Source organism: Rhinolophus sinicus, chromosome 2 (genome assembly GCF_057876585.1).
Source record: "Rhinolophus sinicus isolate RSI-liver-muscle chromosome 2, RSI-T2T, whole genome shotgun sequence".
Classification (NCBI taxonomy): domain Eukaryota; kingdom Metazoa; phylum Chordata; class Mammalia; order Chiroptera; family Rhinolophidae; genus Rhinolophus; species Rhinolophus sinicus.
In genome coordinates, this window is record NC_142502.1 from 88442935 (window position 1) to 88462019 (window position 19085).

At 36.7% G+C, this 19085-nt stretch overlaps 1 protein-coding gene across 8 annotated transcripts in view; it reads left to right on the forward strand.

Moving 5' to 3' along the window:
- PKHD1 (PKHD1 ciliary IPT domain containing fibrocystin/polyductin) overlaps positions 1-19085 on the forward strand; it is a 429303-nt gene that overhangs the window by 296464 nt on the left and 113754 nt on the right. For all 8 annotated transcript variants that reach the window (XM_074333066.2, XM_088795661.1, XM_088795663.1 and 5 more), the window contains 5 exons: positions 7857-8011; positions 9322-9474; positions 11768-12646; positions 13343-13511; positions 15267-15424. In XM_074333066.2, the coding sequence (XP_074189167.2) occupies positions 7857-8011; positions 9322-9474; positions 11768-12646; positions 13343-13511; positions 15267-15424 (1514 nt within the window). The remainder of the gene's footprint in view (positions 1-7856; positions 8012-9321; positions 9475-11767; positions 12647-13342; positions 13512-15266; positions 15425-19085) is intronic.

The following is a 19085-nucleotide window of genomic DNA, read 5'->3' on the forward strand; positions in this document are numbered from 1 at the left end:
GTTGTAAGTAGTGGAGATATAGAGGCAAATTTGAAGACAATGCTGTCCTCTGGGAGTTTGCATCTTAGTGGAGATAGACAAGAAACAATCAAATACAGAAATATAAACAACATAGTTCCACATGATAAAAGGTACTAGTAAGAAAATAAACAGGGTCATATGATAGTAAAGAGATGTAGAGGGTATGAGGAATTCCCTTTTAGGTTGAATGGACAGAAAAGATCTCTCTGGAGAAAAGACATTTGAGTTGAGATTGGAATGGTAGGAGGAATCCAGCTGTTTGATAATACGGGAAGAATGCTCAATGAGCGAAGGACAACCAACATTGTCCCTGAGGTAGACTTTGGTCCTGGGGACAGAAAGGAAGTCATGATAGTTGGACCATAGCGAGCAGAGGGGAGAGTTGTATGACATGATAGATGCCAAGTCACAAGGAACCTTGTGAGAGGTCAAAGGGAAAAACATTGAATGGCCCGGGAATTGATGGAATCTGATTTATGATTTGCAAACCACTGTGACTGCTATTGTTGATGGACTGTGGAGACAAGAACAAAAGCTGGAGTATCAGGAGGCCAGTTGAAGTGACAAGTCATGGTGGCTAGGACTATGGAGGAGGCAGTGGAAATTGAGAGAAGAGATGGTGCTGTCGGGGCATGCCAATAAATTGAATGCTGAGGTGATGGGAGTGCTTCAGGTTTTTAGACTGAGCAACCTGGAGGGTGGTGGAAACATGCACTGAGCTGGGAAGATGGGGATGGACAGATTTGACAGGGACATGCTAAACGGGAGACACCAAGTGGAGTTGTCAAGGAGACAATTACGTATGTATCTTAGGGCTTAGGGAGAAGATGACAGGGAGTCATCCTGGAAGTGGATGATGTCCCTGACCAAGAAGACATAGGTAGAGAAGAACATTTGAGCCTGAAAATGATATTGGGGCTAGTCTAAGTGTTTAGAAGTTGATAGCCGAGGAGTAAATGACAAGTGATTGAGAAGCAGCACCATGAGAGGAGATTTTGTGATAGGAGAAAGAATAGAGAATATGAGGGACTTGAAAGAATGCCAGGGTGACCAATGTGGAGAGCTGTGACTGAGCAAGACAGGGTTCCAAGGAGTAGTTAGGGGTCAGGACCATATCCGATGGTAATATCAAGAGTTTTAGTTTTTATCCTCTTAAGAGCATTGTGCAGCTGTTTTAGGTTTCTAAGAGGATGGTATAGATAGGAGGTAACACTTATAATCACATTTCTATATCTAAAAAAAAAAAATCAGTTTAGGTACTATACAGACAACAAGAGAGGGTTGAAAATGGATCTAGCAACACCACTTACGAGGTCTAAGCAAGAGACGGTGTTACTTGTAATTAGGAGTTAAAGTGACAAAGGAGAGAAGTGGGCAGATTTAGAGACAGGAGGTAAAATCTATAAAATGTTTTGGGTGTGAGGTGCTTTCTTGGTTTCTGATTGCGTAGATAGATGGTGGTGCCATTTATTAGAAGAGGGCTGAGTTTGGGAAAAAAGATTATGAGTTCAGATGTGGTCATGTTGAGTAGAAGTGCCTTTATCATCCTCAAGAGGATTTGTGAGATAGGCAAAGAGGGATCAATAAGAAAACTCCAGTTATTAAAAGGTTAGCAAGTTGGAATTTGGCAGGAGCCATATGAATGGATTTTTCTTATAAGAATGTGCTAAAAACTTCCTTCAGAGTCAGAGCTACAGGCTATTTTGAAAGAAACTCAATTTTATTAATTAAAACTATCCATGGTAATTAACTAGCTACCATTTATTGAGTTCTTATCATGTGGGCTGACTATATGTCAGGCCTCTACCAAGCATTTTACATACATTATCTTATTTGAATCTCTCAATACTGTAAGTTAGGTATTATTATCTGCATTTTACAGACATGAAAACTGAGGCTAAAGAAGTTAAGTAAATTTTCCAGATTTATAAAGCCAGAAGTTCCTGAGGCTAGATTTTTACCATGGTTTGTCTGATTCCATTGCTTGTGTTCTACATATTACAAGTATTCAAAACAACATTTCAGTCCTGAGGAGGAGTACTTTAATGAGTTTATATGAATGACATGTAATTATTGTTTTATGGGTAGCTTTTTTTTTAACCTTTAAAAAATTGTAAAATAATTTAAGACTCACAAGAAGTTGCAAAACTTAGAAGAGTTCTTTCTCATAAACCATTCCCTCAGTGTTCCCTGTTGATGTCTTATATAACCATAGAACATTATCAAATCCCACAAGTTGAAAATAGTACAGTATTAACTGAACTACAGATTTTAAACCATTTCTTTAAACATTGATTTATAATCTTCCTTAGGTTAAAAGTCAGTTTAGTAAGTCTTTCTTTTTTTTTTTGTTTTTTGGTTTTTTTTAATTAAATTTATTGGGGTGACAATTGTTAGTAAAATTACATAGATTTCAGGTGTACAATTCTGTATTACGTCATCTATAAATCCCATTGTGTGTTCATCACCCAGAGTCAGTTCTCCTTCCATCACCATATATTCGATCCCCCTTACCTTCATCTCCCACCCCCCACCCCCCGCCCCCCTTACCCTCTGGCAACCACTAAACTATTGTCTGTGTCTATGAGTTTCTGTTTCTCATTTGTTTGTCTTGTTCTTTTGTTGTTTTTGGTTTATATATCACATATCAGTGAAATCACATGGTTCTCTGCTTTTTCTGTCTGTTTGTGACAACATGGATGGATCTTGAGAGAGTAATGCTGAGCGAAACAAGTCTTTCTAATATATTCTCATGGGGACACAAATGGACCCCTTTATAGACTTTCACCAACAGAATTAGAGATACAAATTTATTTGTATGTAATTGATTTATTTTACGAAGAACTTTAGAGTGAAATATTCAGAGGAAAAAAACTCATGTTAACTTTATAAATTGAGACTCATTTCTTACACTACCAACCAAAGTAGCTTAGTCAGATATTTGAATTTTTTTCTTTTTTGCATGTTATTATATAACTGTGTCTTTAAATTAAATTATCCTTCTATTGCTTGCTTCAGTTAACTTTTGGGGAGATTGATGAACAAAAACGTTGGATTTTTTGGAGTTCAGATAACTTAATGGAGGTTACACTTAGATTAAAAAATAATTTGTTTTTTACCCATTGTAAGTATTAAGTATATGTTTCATTGTGAGTCTTTTAAAGATGATCACGTGTTCTTTGAAATTAAATGATCACTTTATCAATGAATCCTGTGATAAAACTTTTAGGTTTTTATACTAGTCATGGGAAGATTTTAAACAAGGTATGGACAGGGTCTGATTTTTGTTTTAATCTGACTTACGCTATGTAGAGAAATGGCTAATGAGAGGACAAGTGTGGAAGCAGAGACTAACTATTAAGACATTGCAATAATATGGCAATCTTTCAGGTGACATATGCTAATGGCTTAGATTAGGGTGGAAGTGACGGAGGACAAAAAAGGTGGTTATATCTGTGTTGACAGAGGGAGCATTTGCTAAAGGATTGGGTAAAAGAGAGTAAAAGATTACTGTAAAACTTTTGACCTGAGCAACTCGGTGAAGAGTGGTGTAATTTCTGAGAAGAGGAAAATGGGGACTAGACGAGGTTTATGGGAAAACTTCTTCAAGGGTTCTCATTTTTTTGTCTTATTCCTTTTCATTTTCTTTTTAAAGAAAGATAGTATATAAAGATTATATCCAGTCTCTTTGTCCTCTTATTTTCTGTGTTTCTTAAGTAATTTATTAACTTATTCTGTTGTTTATAAGGAAATAACTCTGAACTAAAGAGCAAATGAAGTCATATGTTAGTTCAACATTTCCCCAGGACCTACGCCTTTAATTTTAATGTTATTCATCGTCGATTATATCTATTCTATTATCTTTTATGTCAAATTAATAATGGTATTCTTTGGATACACTTTGCTTGGAACAGTTCTTGTTCCTTTTCTTTCTGCTACGTTCTCACTTCAGCTCTTCACACATGGATCTCTATGATAGTTCTGTACTGGCTCCCTAAATACTTGATACGTGAAATAAGGGTCAGAACTATCCTTGCGTCTCCTCTTTACCATTATTTATACTTCCTACTTATCCTTAAAGATTCCATCATATCTCCCGCAAGGCTTTCAATCTACCCTCTAGCGCACACTGGTTTTCCCACCATCTGAGCCACTATAGTTTGTGATTTTCTAATTTATAGTTTTAATAACAATGTGCCCTACTGACTGATACTAAGCTGCTTGAGGTATATATGTCCTATTCCTCCAAGTGGCTTCTATGGGAGTGGGAAAATACTGTTTTCTTTTCATTGATTTGGTTTATTATTTAGCATCAAGTATACAGCAGAACATAGAAAAGACTTCCAATAAATGCCTGCGACATTGAATTGATGTGTCTTTTCTGGAAACCAGAACTTTTTGGGCCTCTTGGATCAATGTCATATCATGTAATAGATGAACATTTCGAATTCAATTTCTAAAAAAGCTATATGTTGCTTATTACTCAAACCCCATTATTAGACTATAACAATTTAATTCAAGTATTAGAATATAGAGTTCGTTGGCCTTATTCATTTATTGGCAGGAATCCAGGATCACATGTGTAGCCTCCAAAAGAAGATGATTCCTTCTGGTCTAATGAGCTGGTGGGGCCTAACCTCAGATTGGCTATTGACTCCATGCTGGGAAAAGAAATATGAGTTAGGAAGTAGAATGAAAATAGTGTTCCACAATGCAGAAGAGTTTCAACTCTGAGTATAGGCAGACTAAATAATTCTAATTGGGCAATTAATTAAATGTATAATTGTGGGTAAATAATTCTCTCCAAGTCTGTTTCTTTTTCTATAACATGAGAATAATAATTCCTAGCTAATCGAGGAGTTATAAGGATTAAATGAATTAATGTATACAAAGTGCTTAGCCCAGTTTTTGGCCAAAAAGTAAGCCAGAAGGCATGGTAGTTATTGTGGTAATCAGGATTCTTTTAGTTGAAAGGAAAAAACACCTTTCTTAATTCATTTGGGAGATTGGATTCACTAGGCCCACCCCCCACCTCTCCATATTTATGTGGGTTTATTTCTGGGTTCTCAGTTCTATTTCATTGGTCTGTGTGTCTGTTTTTCATGCTGTTTTGATTATTGTTGCCCTGTAATACAAGCTAAAGTCAGGGAGTGTGATACCTCCAGCATTGTTCTTTTTTCTTAGGATTGCTTTGGCTATTCGGGGTCTTTTGTGGTTCCATACAAATCTGAAGATTTTTTGTTCTATTTCTTTAAAAAATGCCATTGGGATTTTGATGGGATTGCATTAAATCTGTATATTGCTTAGGGTAATATGGCCATTTTAACTATGTTGATTCTTCCAATCCATGAGCACGGAATGTCTTTCCATTTTTGTGTGTCTTCTTCAATTTCTTTTAAAAATGCCTTATAGTTATCAGCATATAGGTCTTTCACATCCTTGGTTAAGTTTATTCCTAGGTATTTTATCCTTCTTGTTGCAATTGCAAAAGGAATTTTTTTTAAATTTCGTTTTCTGAGATTTCATTGTTAGTATATAGGAATGCAATGGACTTTTGTACGTTGATTTTGTAGCCAGCAACTTTGCTATATTCATTTATTGTTTCTAATAGCTTTTTGGTGCAGTCTTTAGGGTTTTCCATATATATATATATATATATATATATATACATATATAGCATCATATATATATATATATATATATATATATATATATATATATGTCATCTGCAAAGTGTCATCTGCAAAGTGGCCTTTATTATGTTGAGGTATTTTCCTTCTATACCCATTTTCTTAAGTGTTTTAATCCTCAATGGATGTTGTATCTTGTCAAATGTTTTTTCTGCATCAGTTGATATAATCATATGATTTTTGTCCTTTATTTTGTTTATGTGATGTATCACAATGATGGATTTGCTTATGTAGAACCATCCATGTGCCCCTGGGATGAACCCCACTTGGTTGTGATGAATAATATTTTTAATGCATTGTTGCATTCGATTTGCTAGAATTTTGTTTAGGACTTTTGCATCTGTATTGTTCAGCGATATTGGTCTGTAGTTTTCTTTGTTTGTGTTATCCTTAACAGATTTTGGTATCAGGGTAATGTTGGCCTCATAAAATGAGTTAGGGAGTATTGTGTCTTCTTCAATTTTTTGGAAGAGTTTGAATAGTACAGGCATTAGATCCTCTTTGAAGGTTTGGTAGAATTCACTAGTGAAGCCATCTGATGGCTTCTGCTTTTGAGAAGGTTTCGGATGACTGATTCGATTTCCTTACTGGTGATCGGTCTAGTTAGATTTTCCAATTCTTCATGACAGTCTAGTAAGGCTTTTGGGAAGGTTTTGGGAAGGTTTTGGGTAGGTTTTGGGAAGGTTTTGGATGAATGATTCGATTTTGGGAAGGTTTCGGATGACTGATTTTGGGAAGGTTTGGGAAGGTTTTGGATGACTGATTCGATTTCCTTACTGGTGATTGGTCTATTTAGATTTTCCAATTCTTCATGATTCAGTCTAGAAAGGCTGTTTCTAGGAACTTGTCCGTTTCTTCTAGGTTATTGAATTTGGTGGTAGATAGTCCTTCATAATATTCTTGGATGATCCTTTGTATTTCTGTGGCATCTGTGATAATTTCCCTTCTTTCATTTCTGATTTTGTTTATTAGTGTCTTTTCTCTTTTTATCTTAGTGAGTCTAGCCAAGGATTTGTCAATTTTATTAATCTTTTCAAAGAATCAGCTCTTTGTCACATTAATTTTTTCTATTGTCTTTTTGTTCTCTATTTTATTTAGTTCTGCTCTGATCTTTATTATTTCCTTTCTTCTGCTTACCTTGGGTTTCGTTTGTTCTTCTTTTTCTCATTCTTTAAGGTGTCTTTCTTGAGATCGGCCCCTGTAATGATATAAATTTCCCTCTTAAAACTGCTTTCGTTGCATCCCCAAAATTTTGGTAAGATGTATTTTCATTCTCATTTGTTTCTATGTATCTTTTGATCTCTTCTTTTATTTTTTCTTTGACCCGGTCGCTCTTTAAAAGTATGTTGTTTAATTTCCACATATTTGTGGTTTTTCCTACTTTCTTTTGCAGCTGATATCTAATTTCAGAGTCTTGTGATCAGAGAATATGCTTGGTATAATTTCAATCTTTTAAATTTGCTGAGGCTGATTTTATGTCCCAATATATGGTCTATTCTTGAGAATGTTCCATGTGCACTAGAAAAGAATCTATAGTCTGATGTTCTAGGATGAAGTGCTCTAAAATGTCAATTATGTCCATTTCACCTAATGAGTCATTTAGGGCTGCTATTTCATTATTTATTTTCTGTTTGGATGATCTATCCATAGCTGTCAATGATGTATTTAGGTCCCCTAGTATAATTGTTTTGGTCAATTTCTCCAATGAGTTCTGTTAGTAGTTGCTTAGTATATTTTGGTGTTCCCTGATTAGGGGCATAAATATTGATGACTGTTATGTCTTCTTGTTGTATAGTCCCCTTTATCATTATGAAATGTCCATCTTTGTCTCTTGTTACCTATTTTATCCTGAAGTCTGTTTCATCTGATATCAGTATGGCTACACCTGATTTTTTCTGAATACCTTTTGTTTAGAGTGTCAGTTTCTACCCTTTCATTTTGAGTCTATATTTGTCCTTGTAGCTGAGATGTGTCTCTTTGGACTCTTTTCTTTTGTGTGTGCTGTTCTGCTTAGGTGTTTTCTGCTAACTTATCATCTAAATCTCTGGTTTGGTTGTCTGTTTCATCTAATCTACTCTTGATCCCCTCCAGTGTATTCTTTATTTCAATTATTGTATACTTGATACCATCTTTATGTTGTTACAGAATTATAGTAGAGGACACAGTGGACTGGCGACCCCATGACAAAATCGTCCTTAGCTCCTCTTCTTATGAGCCTCATGAAGCAGAGGTCCTCACTGTGAAAGAAGTCAAGGGTCGCTATGTTAGGGTCCATGAACGGCTCAAACACCGGCATATTGGTAAGTCTGTGGTTTGTTGGTTAAGGGAAGTTTATGAGTCAGGATGAATGAGTTCTGCCTGGGGTCTTGGATCCAATCACCATTGAGAGGGGATAAATAATGCCTTACTGATGTCTTATCTCTATCCTTTCATTAATTTAATTGCCTGGTTAAAAAAATATTTTGATGTGAGGGAAGAATTTAACGTTTTATTTATAATGGCAAGTCTAGAAGCAAGTGGGAGGGTTATGACTCTTGTTCAAGGCCATTGGACATTTTCATGGCTAGACCAGAATAAGCCTCATCGGAGCTGAGTTTCCTGTTCATTTCCTGGCACACTGAATCACACAATTACCTAGAATATGGTAGTTATTGTAAATGACTTTTTTCCTCATACTTAGGAATGTGTCCTTCCTGACATAAAGTTCATTTTATGTATCAAGCACTACTTTTTCTAAAAAAACAAAACAAAAAAGAACTGAATATTTTTATACACTATATAGAGTTAAAATATATTGCACAGAAATGATAAATAACCATAAGTTTCCTGGTTCAGTCTAATAAATACATTTAACACAGGAAATATAGCTAACAAGTAATAAAACATGAAAATAGAGGGGTTAGGGAATATCTTTTTGGTCTGACGTATTTTCAAACAGGACTATGTCTAAATCTCTTTTTAAATCATAGTTGCAAGGATTATTTCTCTTTTAGAAAAGTAATCAAGAAAAGAGAAATCTTTAGCATTCCTTGCCAGTGAGGTCCAAGGTGAAATGCAAATGGCGGCCCAGTGAAACAAATCAGCATTTGGCTCTTTAGCTCCTACTGCTGAGGAGGCTCCTTCAGGCAGTGGTGAGCTTAAGTCCTGTTCTTTGTCCCTTTACTGTGATGCATTGCTGTCTTAGATTCGTAACTGCCTCAGTTGTTCTGGGATTCCTCACTCTCATGAATGAAGTCTGTAGACAATGTACAACCAAACCCTACGTCTCACACCGATACATTTAAGGAAGGTGGTTGGGGACCTCCACTAATTGGACAGGTCTTCCCTGATATCCCCACACCAGTAGTCTGTCCCAGTACCCACAATTATTGAGGAGAAATGAATTCTTGCTCAAGCACTCTCACTCGGATCCCAAAGAGAGACAGTAAATGGGCTTTTCATTTCTCAGCTGACATTTGTGAAGAATGCCCGAGGAAAAGCAGAGTTTAATGTTGGTAGGACTTCCGAGGGGAAAGGAGTATTTTCATTTGGCAGGTTCACTGGGTCCCCAGTTTGCGATTTCTGCAATAGGTTTTTAAAGTTTTGTCTTCCCCAACTCCTGTTGCCCCAGGAAGCATCCATTTCATGGAAGATGGCCAATATATTCGTTTGGCTGCTGAGGTTGGACTTTTGACCAGAAATATACAAATCCAGCCTGATACATCATGTAGGGGGAGACTACTTGTGGGGTCCTTCAGGAAGTCCAGCAGAGAAGAATTTTCAGGTAAATGACATTTTCAGTTACTAGTAGCGTTACTAATTGAAATGTATTCATCTGGGACACACAGAAATTCCAACTGTGAGAATTTTCATTTATAAAACAAAATATTCAAATGAGATGGCTCTTTTGTGCACTGAGAAGCTATGAATTTTCAGTCCTAATCTGTGCTTAATTATCAGTGTGATGTTAAAATAATATACTAGTGATCAGCACATATGCACAATTTTACCTCAAAGAAAACATCTTTAGCAGATGTGAAATTTCCTCTGCTTTGAAATTATAGATGATTTAATGACCACTTGAATTTTATCTCTTTCCTGAATTTCTATTACTCCATCCCAGTAGCATGCTATAGCTGGTGACAGACCTCAGCTCATGCTATAAATTAATAACGTAAATTTAAATAAAAATGATTTCCATATCCTAGACTGCTTTAAGGATAAGTTCAATCTCTCTTGCTTCTTTCAAGCTTTAGCTGTTGTAATGCTGCAAAATTATTTGATTAGCACCTTATTTCGTAAACTTTATTCCTTAAATATTATTCCAAAGTTGTTTCCTAGTCAAAAATTTTGGCAAAGGCTTTCTCTGTAGCTCCATCTTAGAATGTCACTGTATACATGAATATAGTAAAGGCTCTGAGAAGGCCTGGAATAAAGGATTTAACCACTTCCCAAATACAGAGGGTGCCAAAAATATATATACACATTTTAAGAAAGGAAAAAACTGTATTAAAATTGTAATATTCGATATATACCAAGAGCAAGCTATGAATACAAGTCATGTGTATACATTTTTTTGGCTCCCCTGGTATGTTGACCATGGAGCACTTTTTGTTGGCACATCTGTTTCACCAATATGATAAAGGACAGTGTTTAGATCTTTAAGTTCTACATTAGAAGTTCTGGATTTCTGGTCCATAGAACAAGCTCTCTCTATATAAGCTGTCACTTCATTAGTTCTCAACAGAAGTGATTTTGTTCCTCCCTCCAGACCCCAAAGGGCATTTGGCAATATCTGGAGTTATTTTGCTTGTCACAAGTTTGAGGGATGGGCTTCTGGAATCGAGTGGGTAAATGCTAACTATCCGACATTGTGCAGGTCAGTCTCCCACAAGAAAGGATTTTTCAGTCCAAAATGTCAATAGTGTTAAGGTTGAGAAATCCTGCTTTAGAAGACTGAGACAAAGGCTGGATCCTGGTCTTGTAGAAATGAGATATCCTGAAGTTGATGAAGATGAAGAATCAGGGAGGGAGAGCAAGACAGGACCTCTATTAATTGGAACTGTTGACCAAAGTGCCTACTAGTATAGCTGCACATGCTGTTTCAATTTCTTCCCAAAGTACTGCCAGACTCTGGAGTATGTTATAGAAAAATGCAAAGGTTCTTAATACAGTGTGGGAACTTAGATGGATTCTGGGACAGGAAAGGGGCATTAATGAAAAAGCTGGTGGAATCTGAATAATGTCTTGAGTTCAGTGAATAGTAATGCATTGATGTTAATTTTTCAGTTTTGGCAAATGTACCAGAGTTATGTCAGATACTAACAGTAGGAGAAATGGAGTGCAAGGTACACAGGAACTCTCCATGCTGTCTTTGCGACTTTTCAATAAATTTAAAATGTTTACAGAAATAAAAGTTTATTTCACAAGGGCTTCAGAATCAGACTTGAATTTGAATGTTACTTCTGCCATTTTCTAGCTGAATGACTTTTCTTACTCTTCATTTATTTTATTCATTCACATTTATTGAGCACCTAATACACTGAAGTAACCATATTAGGAAAACAGGGATGAAATACCCAAGCTTACCCTTAAAGGAATTTACAAGCTCATGTCAGTGTTTTACAAAAATGCAGGGCAATTTTATTATGTTTCTTTGTCTATGAAAATGTCTCTCTCACAGGGATGTTAAAATGAACTGAGGTAATATATGCATGAAAATCAGCATAGCTCCTGGTTCATAAGAAGCATCGAGTACAGGTTATCTTTCCTTTCCCCTGGGGACAATTTCAGAAACCCTGGATGAATCAGCAATGTCAGAGGTTCAGGACCAAGCCAGTCTTGCTGTTGGTTCACTTCTGGCGTGGTGCTCAACTATACAAATTGGGCATCTGTCCTGTTCCTGTCACCATGCTCCAGCACAGCCTGCAGTTTCACTGGCATGAAATATATTTGTGCTGAGAATAAGCAATTATATTTTAATAAAAATCTGCATATTCTTGTATCCATAATTGGACCATCCTTCTGCCTTGTGTAGGGAAGAAGAAAGTACCTAATTATATGCATTTTGTTTGCAGGTGTCCTTCAACTTTTAAATGTAGAAATTCAGAACTTTGGGTCACCATTGTTTTCATCCATTGAGCTCACTAATGTGTCAGCAGGATCCTGGATAATATCTTCCACTCTGCACCAAAGCTGCGGTGGGGGCATTCATGCAATTGCCAGTGATGGGATCATTTTAAAAGACAATGTAGTGTTTAATACAGCGGGTCATGGCATTGATTTGGAGGGTCAGGCCTATTCTCTCTATAATAACCTTGTGGTTCTGATGACACAGTCAGCCTGGTCCACAGTTTGGGTAGCAGGAATCAAAGTGAACCAGGCAAAGGACATCAATCTCCGTGGCAACGTGGTGGCAGGATCGGAGAGACTTGGCTTTCACATCCGAGGCCAGAGGTGTTCCTCTCTTGAAGCCCTTTGGGCTGACAATGTGGCCCACTCAAGTCTTCACGGCCTTCATCTTTATAAGGAAAGTGGACTTGACAACTGTACTAGTATCTCTGGCTTTTTGGCTTTCAAGAACTTTGACTATGGTGCCATGCTTCATGTGGAGAACAGCATGGAGATAGAGAACGTCACTCTGGTGGACAACACGATTGGTCTCTTGGCAACAGTATATGTGTCTTTGGTTCGACAGAGCTCTGTTGAAAATGTGCAGATTGTACTAAGGAATTCAGTCCTTGTGGCCACTAGCTCCTCTTTTGACTGCATTCAGGACAGGGTTAAGCCTTGCTCGGCCAACCTGACATTAACAGACCGAGCTCCTTCCAACCCAAGAGGGGGTCGAGTTGGTATTCTGTGGCCTGTATTCACCTCTGAACCAAATCGGTGGCCTCAGGAACCATGGCACAAAGTGAGAAATGGCCATTCAATTTCAGGAATCATGAAACTTCAAGGTAGGATGTTTGGGCTTATCTAAACAACATAATTTCATACATCAGTGCATAGAATTTTTAATATTCTGAAATTATATCAACTAGAGGGTGCAGTGTAGTCCTATGCTTGGTGTCCCATTGACCACCTGCTGTGTACTGATTACCACAATGATGGTCTCTAATGACAGTGAGTGATTCCTTTAAAAAATCAATGCTTTGTACATGTTGAAGAGTTTTCACAGCAATAATTTAATTTGATTACATGACAATTCTCTTAGAGAGGTGTTATTTTTCTTACTATACAAAAGAGGAAACTTAGATGCAGAAATTGTGCCCCACTGAGGTTGTTTGGTAGTTAGTGGGGCAGCCAGAAATAAAATCAAAGTTATACCACAACCTATGCAGTAATTTTCTATCAGATCTCTTTCGTATTATTGTAATCCTCATTGGATTTTGATCAAAACTTTGATAAAAAGTATTGCTCTTAATACATGAGTGTGTTGGAATACTCTTCTGTTCTGCAAACAATGTTCATGTCATGCAGAATTACAGATATTTTAAGTCGAGATTTATGTAAACTCCTGGAATTACCCTGGATAGCTTAAACTAACTCCTGGACATGCGTTACTATAAGAGTATTTAGTTGTGTAGTCTATATTTGTGTTTGGTAGTTTACGTGATCTACTATTATGATATCTTAAAAAATTTTTTTTTCAGATGTCACCTTTTCTAGTTTTGTGAAGAGTTGCTATAGTGATGACCTAGATGTCTGCATCCTGCCCAATGCAGAGAATACTGGAATCACTCATCCCATAACAGCAGAGAGGACCAAGATGCTAAATATCAAAGATAAAAACAAGTTCTACTTCCCTCCTATACAAAACAGGTACCGGTTTTACTATTTATAATAAGCCATATCTATGAAGTATTTTGCAATTATTCAAATCCTTACACATTTTTTTAAATAAAATCATCAGTGGAAATAGAAATAAGTCCTTTTGGAAAGGTAAAGTAGGTCAATTGAATGACTTTAATTGTTTACCCCTCTTATGTTCATGTGCTTTAATACATGATTTTTGCAATCTCTTTTACTAAAGAGGCAGGGGCTATTCCTCTCTCTTGAATCTGGGCTCAACCATGTGAATTTCTCTGGCTAAAGAAGGGGGCAGAAGTGATGGTGTCTAAGTTTCATTGATATTGTTTTATTATTTTTGTCTTTATTAGAGATACTGCTTTGGGATGTTTTTCAGTCACCAGAAAAAAAATTGACCCTAATTCTAGACTCTTCCATAGAGTATGATGTCACTAGTCTTCAGAAGGAAGCTTGGGAGCCCTTGTGAAGGGACTAGTGGGGAGGAGGAGACCATGTCTACTGTCAGGAATCCCTGAACTGAGCCATGTGACTTAGACAGATGTTGGTGCTCAGACCAGGTGTAACGGAACATATGATCTGAGAATTTTATTCAAGAAACTGAAAACTAGTGAAAGCATTATTTTTCCCATAAAAGGGAGTAGAAAAGTCAGGAGCAGGGAGCATGGGCTACTTTTTCTTTCCTAAAACTTTGGAAAAAACTCCTTTAGTTGGAAGAAAAGAGTCAAGAAAAATCACCCTAAATGGAAAGTGAATGTGTGTAGCCCAACACTTTTTGAGATACCCATCCCTGAGCCACGTTTGGTACCGCAACGTTATTAGGTATGATTATTATGCAACTTGGGTTAGTCTATCATTTTTCTTCTACTGTCCAACTTTCCTTATGTTCATGTCTTACTTATGGGATGAAACAGTTATAAAGCTAAATGATATTAGCATCTGATTCTTTGTACTATAAATACTAAACACATGGTTGGCATGCAATAAATATTTAATATTATTACTAATGGTACCTAAAAGTACTAGATTAGGGGAGATCAAATAAATTCTCTGTAACTCAATGTTATAATTGCCTATTATTTGTTTATATACCTTGCCTGACTCCAAATTCTGAAAGCATAGAAACCTTGTCTATATTTATCACCATTATATTCCTCAACTTGTAAGTAGTAGATTTCTAATAGACATTTGTTGAATGAGAATTTCTATTTTGATCTTGTTTATATATAAGCACAAATATAATTGATATTTATAATGACAATCTTAAAATACTGCAAAGCTCCAAAGTTCCATACAGAAATGATTACATTATTTTCAGTAGATATTATACCGTGTTTCCCTGAAAATAAGACCTAGCTGGACAATCAGTTCTTATGCGTCTTTTGGAGCAAAAATTAATGTTTGACTATAATATAAGAGCAGGTTTTATATTAATTTTTGCTCCAAAAGATGCATTAGATCTGATTGTCCGGCTAGGTCTTATTTTCAGGGAAACAGTGCAGTTAGGAGCATTTTGTTGTATCTTTCTTCTTAGAAAATTAGCAATCTATGTAAAGATTATATATCCAGACTATTTGGTTAGTAATACTGTCTTCTTGACCATATAACTGGGAAATAACATTTTCTCTAGAGTTTTATTTCGTGTCTGTGTAACACATTATTAATAGTAAAATTGTGTTGAATTTACTTTTCATCAGATTAGTAACACCAATATATTGCCTTTTTGCTGCTTATCATGAAATGAGAGCTGCTTTCTGTCTGTCTTCACAGGAAAGATTTAGGAATACTGGTCTGCCCTGAATCGGATTGTGAAAGTCCAAGAAAATATCTCTTTAAGGATCTGGATGGGAGAGCCCTGGGTCTACCTCCACCAGTTTCTGTATTTCCTAAAACCGAGGCAGAATGGACTGGCTCCTTCTTCAACACAGGTTGGTTGTGTCAGAACTCGATGCCTCCATTAGAGGGAATGTGCATGAGAAGGGGCTGTATTGGCCGTGTTGTCTAAACATCCTGGAGAAGAACCGAGTTCTGGAGTTGAAGTCTGTGCTAATCACTGCTCAACTCACCTGTATCACAGGAATGTTGAGTGATTAAGAGATGTCATGATCATTGTTGTGGCCTCCATGAGATTGCCTATGTCTATGTCAAAGGGATCGATTCCTGACACCCAGGTCGGTGCACAGGTGAAGAGAACAATGCTCTCACTGACCTGGTAACCTGAGCCAGAAGCAGCACTCTGGTTCTCACCCTTTCACAGTGTCAGCCATGGAACAAGCTCCTCTGGCCTCTGATTCTTTCTCTTCCAACAGGACTTAAGGGCTGTCAGTCTGGAAAGGGTGGTATAGTAGATGGTAGGCAGTTTTGCCTTCCTTTTCTCCATCTTCTAATTGTCCTTGGGGAGGGAGGGAAATGCTGTGATCAAAATTCCTTCTTTTTCTTCTTTCTTATACAGCCAAAGCCCACTTAGCTATCAATTTTTATAATGGGACCCCTGGAGAAATAATTGTCCTTCTACTTCCACAAACAATGAAACTCTGAGTTTTATTTGTGGTCAGGTAGAACCTGCTCTCAGTAAATCTAAAGAATTTTCCCAGCTTTCTTCCTACTTCTGTGATTGATTCTTCAGATTTCTCTTTTAGTCTTTCTTTCCCTTTTTAAGTTCTGAATGTATGAATGACCCAGAAGTATGTCTTCAGATCTGATTTCTTCTCCCCCTAACCTTCCTCCCAAGTCCAAACTTGAAATACCATTTAATGCTGATGAATTCCTATTTATATCTTCAACCCAGACTTGACCCTGAACTTTGATCTGGTATATACAACTGACTCCCTTGGGAAGTATAATTGGCATCTCAGACTCAACATGTTCTAAATGGAAAGCTTGATCTCTGTCCCCATCCGCTACCTGCTTCTTGCCTACTAGCTCTGTCCACCTCTGTAATTTGTACCATCATTCATGAGGTTATTCAGGTAAAAAATAATAATGTGTTCTTTTTTCTAACCCAAATTCTCCCACTTCTAACCATCATCGTCCCCTACCTGACAAGGGAGTATCCTTCTTACTGGTCTTCTTTCTTCCACTCCTGTGTCCCATAGTTCATGTTTCAGATTGCCAGAATGATCTTTTCAACTTTCCAATGACTTTCTATCCTCCTCAGAATGAAATCCAAACTGTAAGACTACAACGTCTTGTAGTATGGTTCCTACCTACCGCTCTCATTTCATCTTCTGTGACAGCTTTTTAACTTACTCATCATTGGCTTATTTTTTTTCTTTAATATGATACGCTAATCCCCACTTCAGAGCCTTTGCATTAGCTATTTCTTCTGCCAGAAAAATCCTGTTCTCATTTCTTTGCAGAGCTAGCTTTTCTTGTTTAAATGATAACTCTTTAGAGAAACCATCCCTGATCATCCTATCGAAAACAAATATTCCTCCATTATTCTCTAGCCCTACTGTGCCTGATTATTTTTTGTCAGGGTTGCATTACTTGAAATTTTATTATAAATGTACTTGTTTACTTGTTGATTTACTCTTTGCCATTTTAGAGTGCAAATTTGATGAGGGTAAGAATTTTCTTCTGTTTACTCTTATGTATTTGGGGGATGCTCAACAAATATTAGTTGATGAACTGATCAAATGAATGAATTATTGGTAACTGAGGAGATTATTAATGCCATTTGCTCCAAACCATTCAAGAATATTCAGAAGAAATTGAGGCCTTCAGGTCATTGGTTTGAGGATATAGCCGTAATAAGGAATCCTGGAACCAAGAAGTCTCCGAGCATCTTTTTATTTGTGTCCACCTTCTTCCATGTAAACTGCTACTACTTTATAGCATTTGTCGTTTAGAGAAGTTTCACATAAGTTTTTTAATTACCATACAATTTCATGCTTCTATACTTTTTCATATATTTCTCAATTTTTTTTTTTTTAATAGATTGAAGGCTTTTCTTTGCAATAGAGTGACAAACTATGGGGATTACAATATAGGTTTCAAAAAGTCAGTACTGAGTGCATGGAACATGCTAAGTAAATATTCATTTTGATATGTTGGTTATATCTGTTGAATATAACCACCAAATACATCTTTGCACAAAATAATGAAATTCAGGGAAAAGTATATATTGAGAAAATATGTGTGGAGTAGTAAAAGAAAAAAAAAAGACAGTTAACTAGTCTCCCATTTACTAATACGTCTACTCAAATAGCTTTCTGTAGTAAGTTATTCTATTGGTTTTAAGAACCATCCCACTTTTATAGGTGTGTATGCTATTGAGAAAACATCTTTGTATTTTAAAATAAGTACATGAATAATTGTGAGGTTTTTCTCAATTTGTGGTTTTTGGTGAGGATCACATTTCTGTAGAATTAGTGACAACAGATACATGTCCCAGGGTATTTAATAAAAAATTACATTTCACAAAAGAATAAGAGCTGAAGATAGTATCTTAATTTGGGTTCCCCTTGATACAAGGCTTAGAATCCAAATAGTTTATGTGGGGGAGGTAGGAGGTGAAATGAGGAACATAGAGAAGTGGGGAAGTGAGAAGGGGAAAGGAATGAAATCAGTAATGGTTGTGTTATCAAACTGGTGGATAGCTGGAGCTCAAGTCTGGTGGGGAACCCCAGGGGACCATGGGAACATGACCCAAAATTATCCCAGCTAAGCTGTGAGGAAACTAAGGTATTTGCACTTCAAATCCCTATCTATCTCTGGCTGAGGGATGCTACTGGAGACATTAACTCTTCAGCCCTTTGGCTTTCCCAGAACAAAGGCCGATTATTCTCTTTCTTATGACCAGGAGAAACCTTTTTCAGAAGGGAGCTGTGAGTTTTTGTAGTAGCAGTCTTTGGTTTGTCAAGGTGAGTGCCAAAAACCATGAATGTGGTACTGAAAATGTCTGTTACAAATAAGAGCTCTAAAATACCTCTCAAATTCTCCACATGTGAATAATAATGTTCTTTTGATGAACTCTGAGGTGGTTGCTTACCATGCGATGTGTGGTGCTCTTGTGGTGCTGTGTATTTTATTTTCATCACTCTCTGTCTTAGTTGTGAAACATGGCTCCATGGTAAAACCCCGTGTAATCATGTATTATACTATTATATACCATTTACTATCAGTGTGCCAACAATAATGAGAATGTGTGTGAGTGGCCGAATGTATACAAGGAGGTATATATGACCGACTGTCTTAAATTCCTGATGTTTTAAAGCTTTAGAACATTTTAAATGAGGTTTTGCTAGAGGTACCAACTGCAAGGATTCCCACAGTAGGTGCTGCAGTTTACTGCACTAAAAATACAATCTGTGTCCTCTTGCAATGAAGGAGACAGCACATAGTAAATGGTGCCTTCCGGGTGCTAACAGAATTGCAGTGTTTTCCTGTGACTTCCAAAATATGAATAGATCCCTCCTTGCCTAATTCAAGTCTCTTTTTATTTTTTAAACCATTCTCTTCTGTGCTACTATCCAATTCCTGTTCACATCTGGTGGATGAGAAAAGGACAAATTTAATCTGGAGAGAATGAACGTCTATTTTGTATTTTTCCACCTCAAGACGAGAATCCGTGGTCTTCTATAAAAC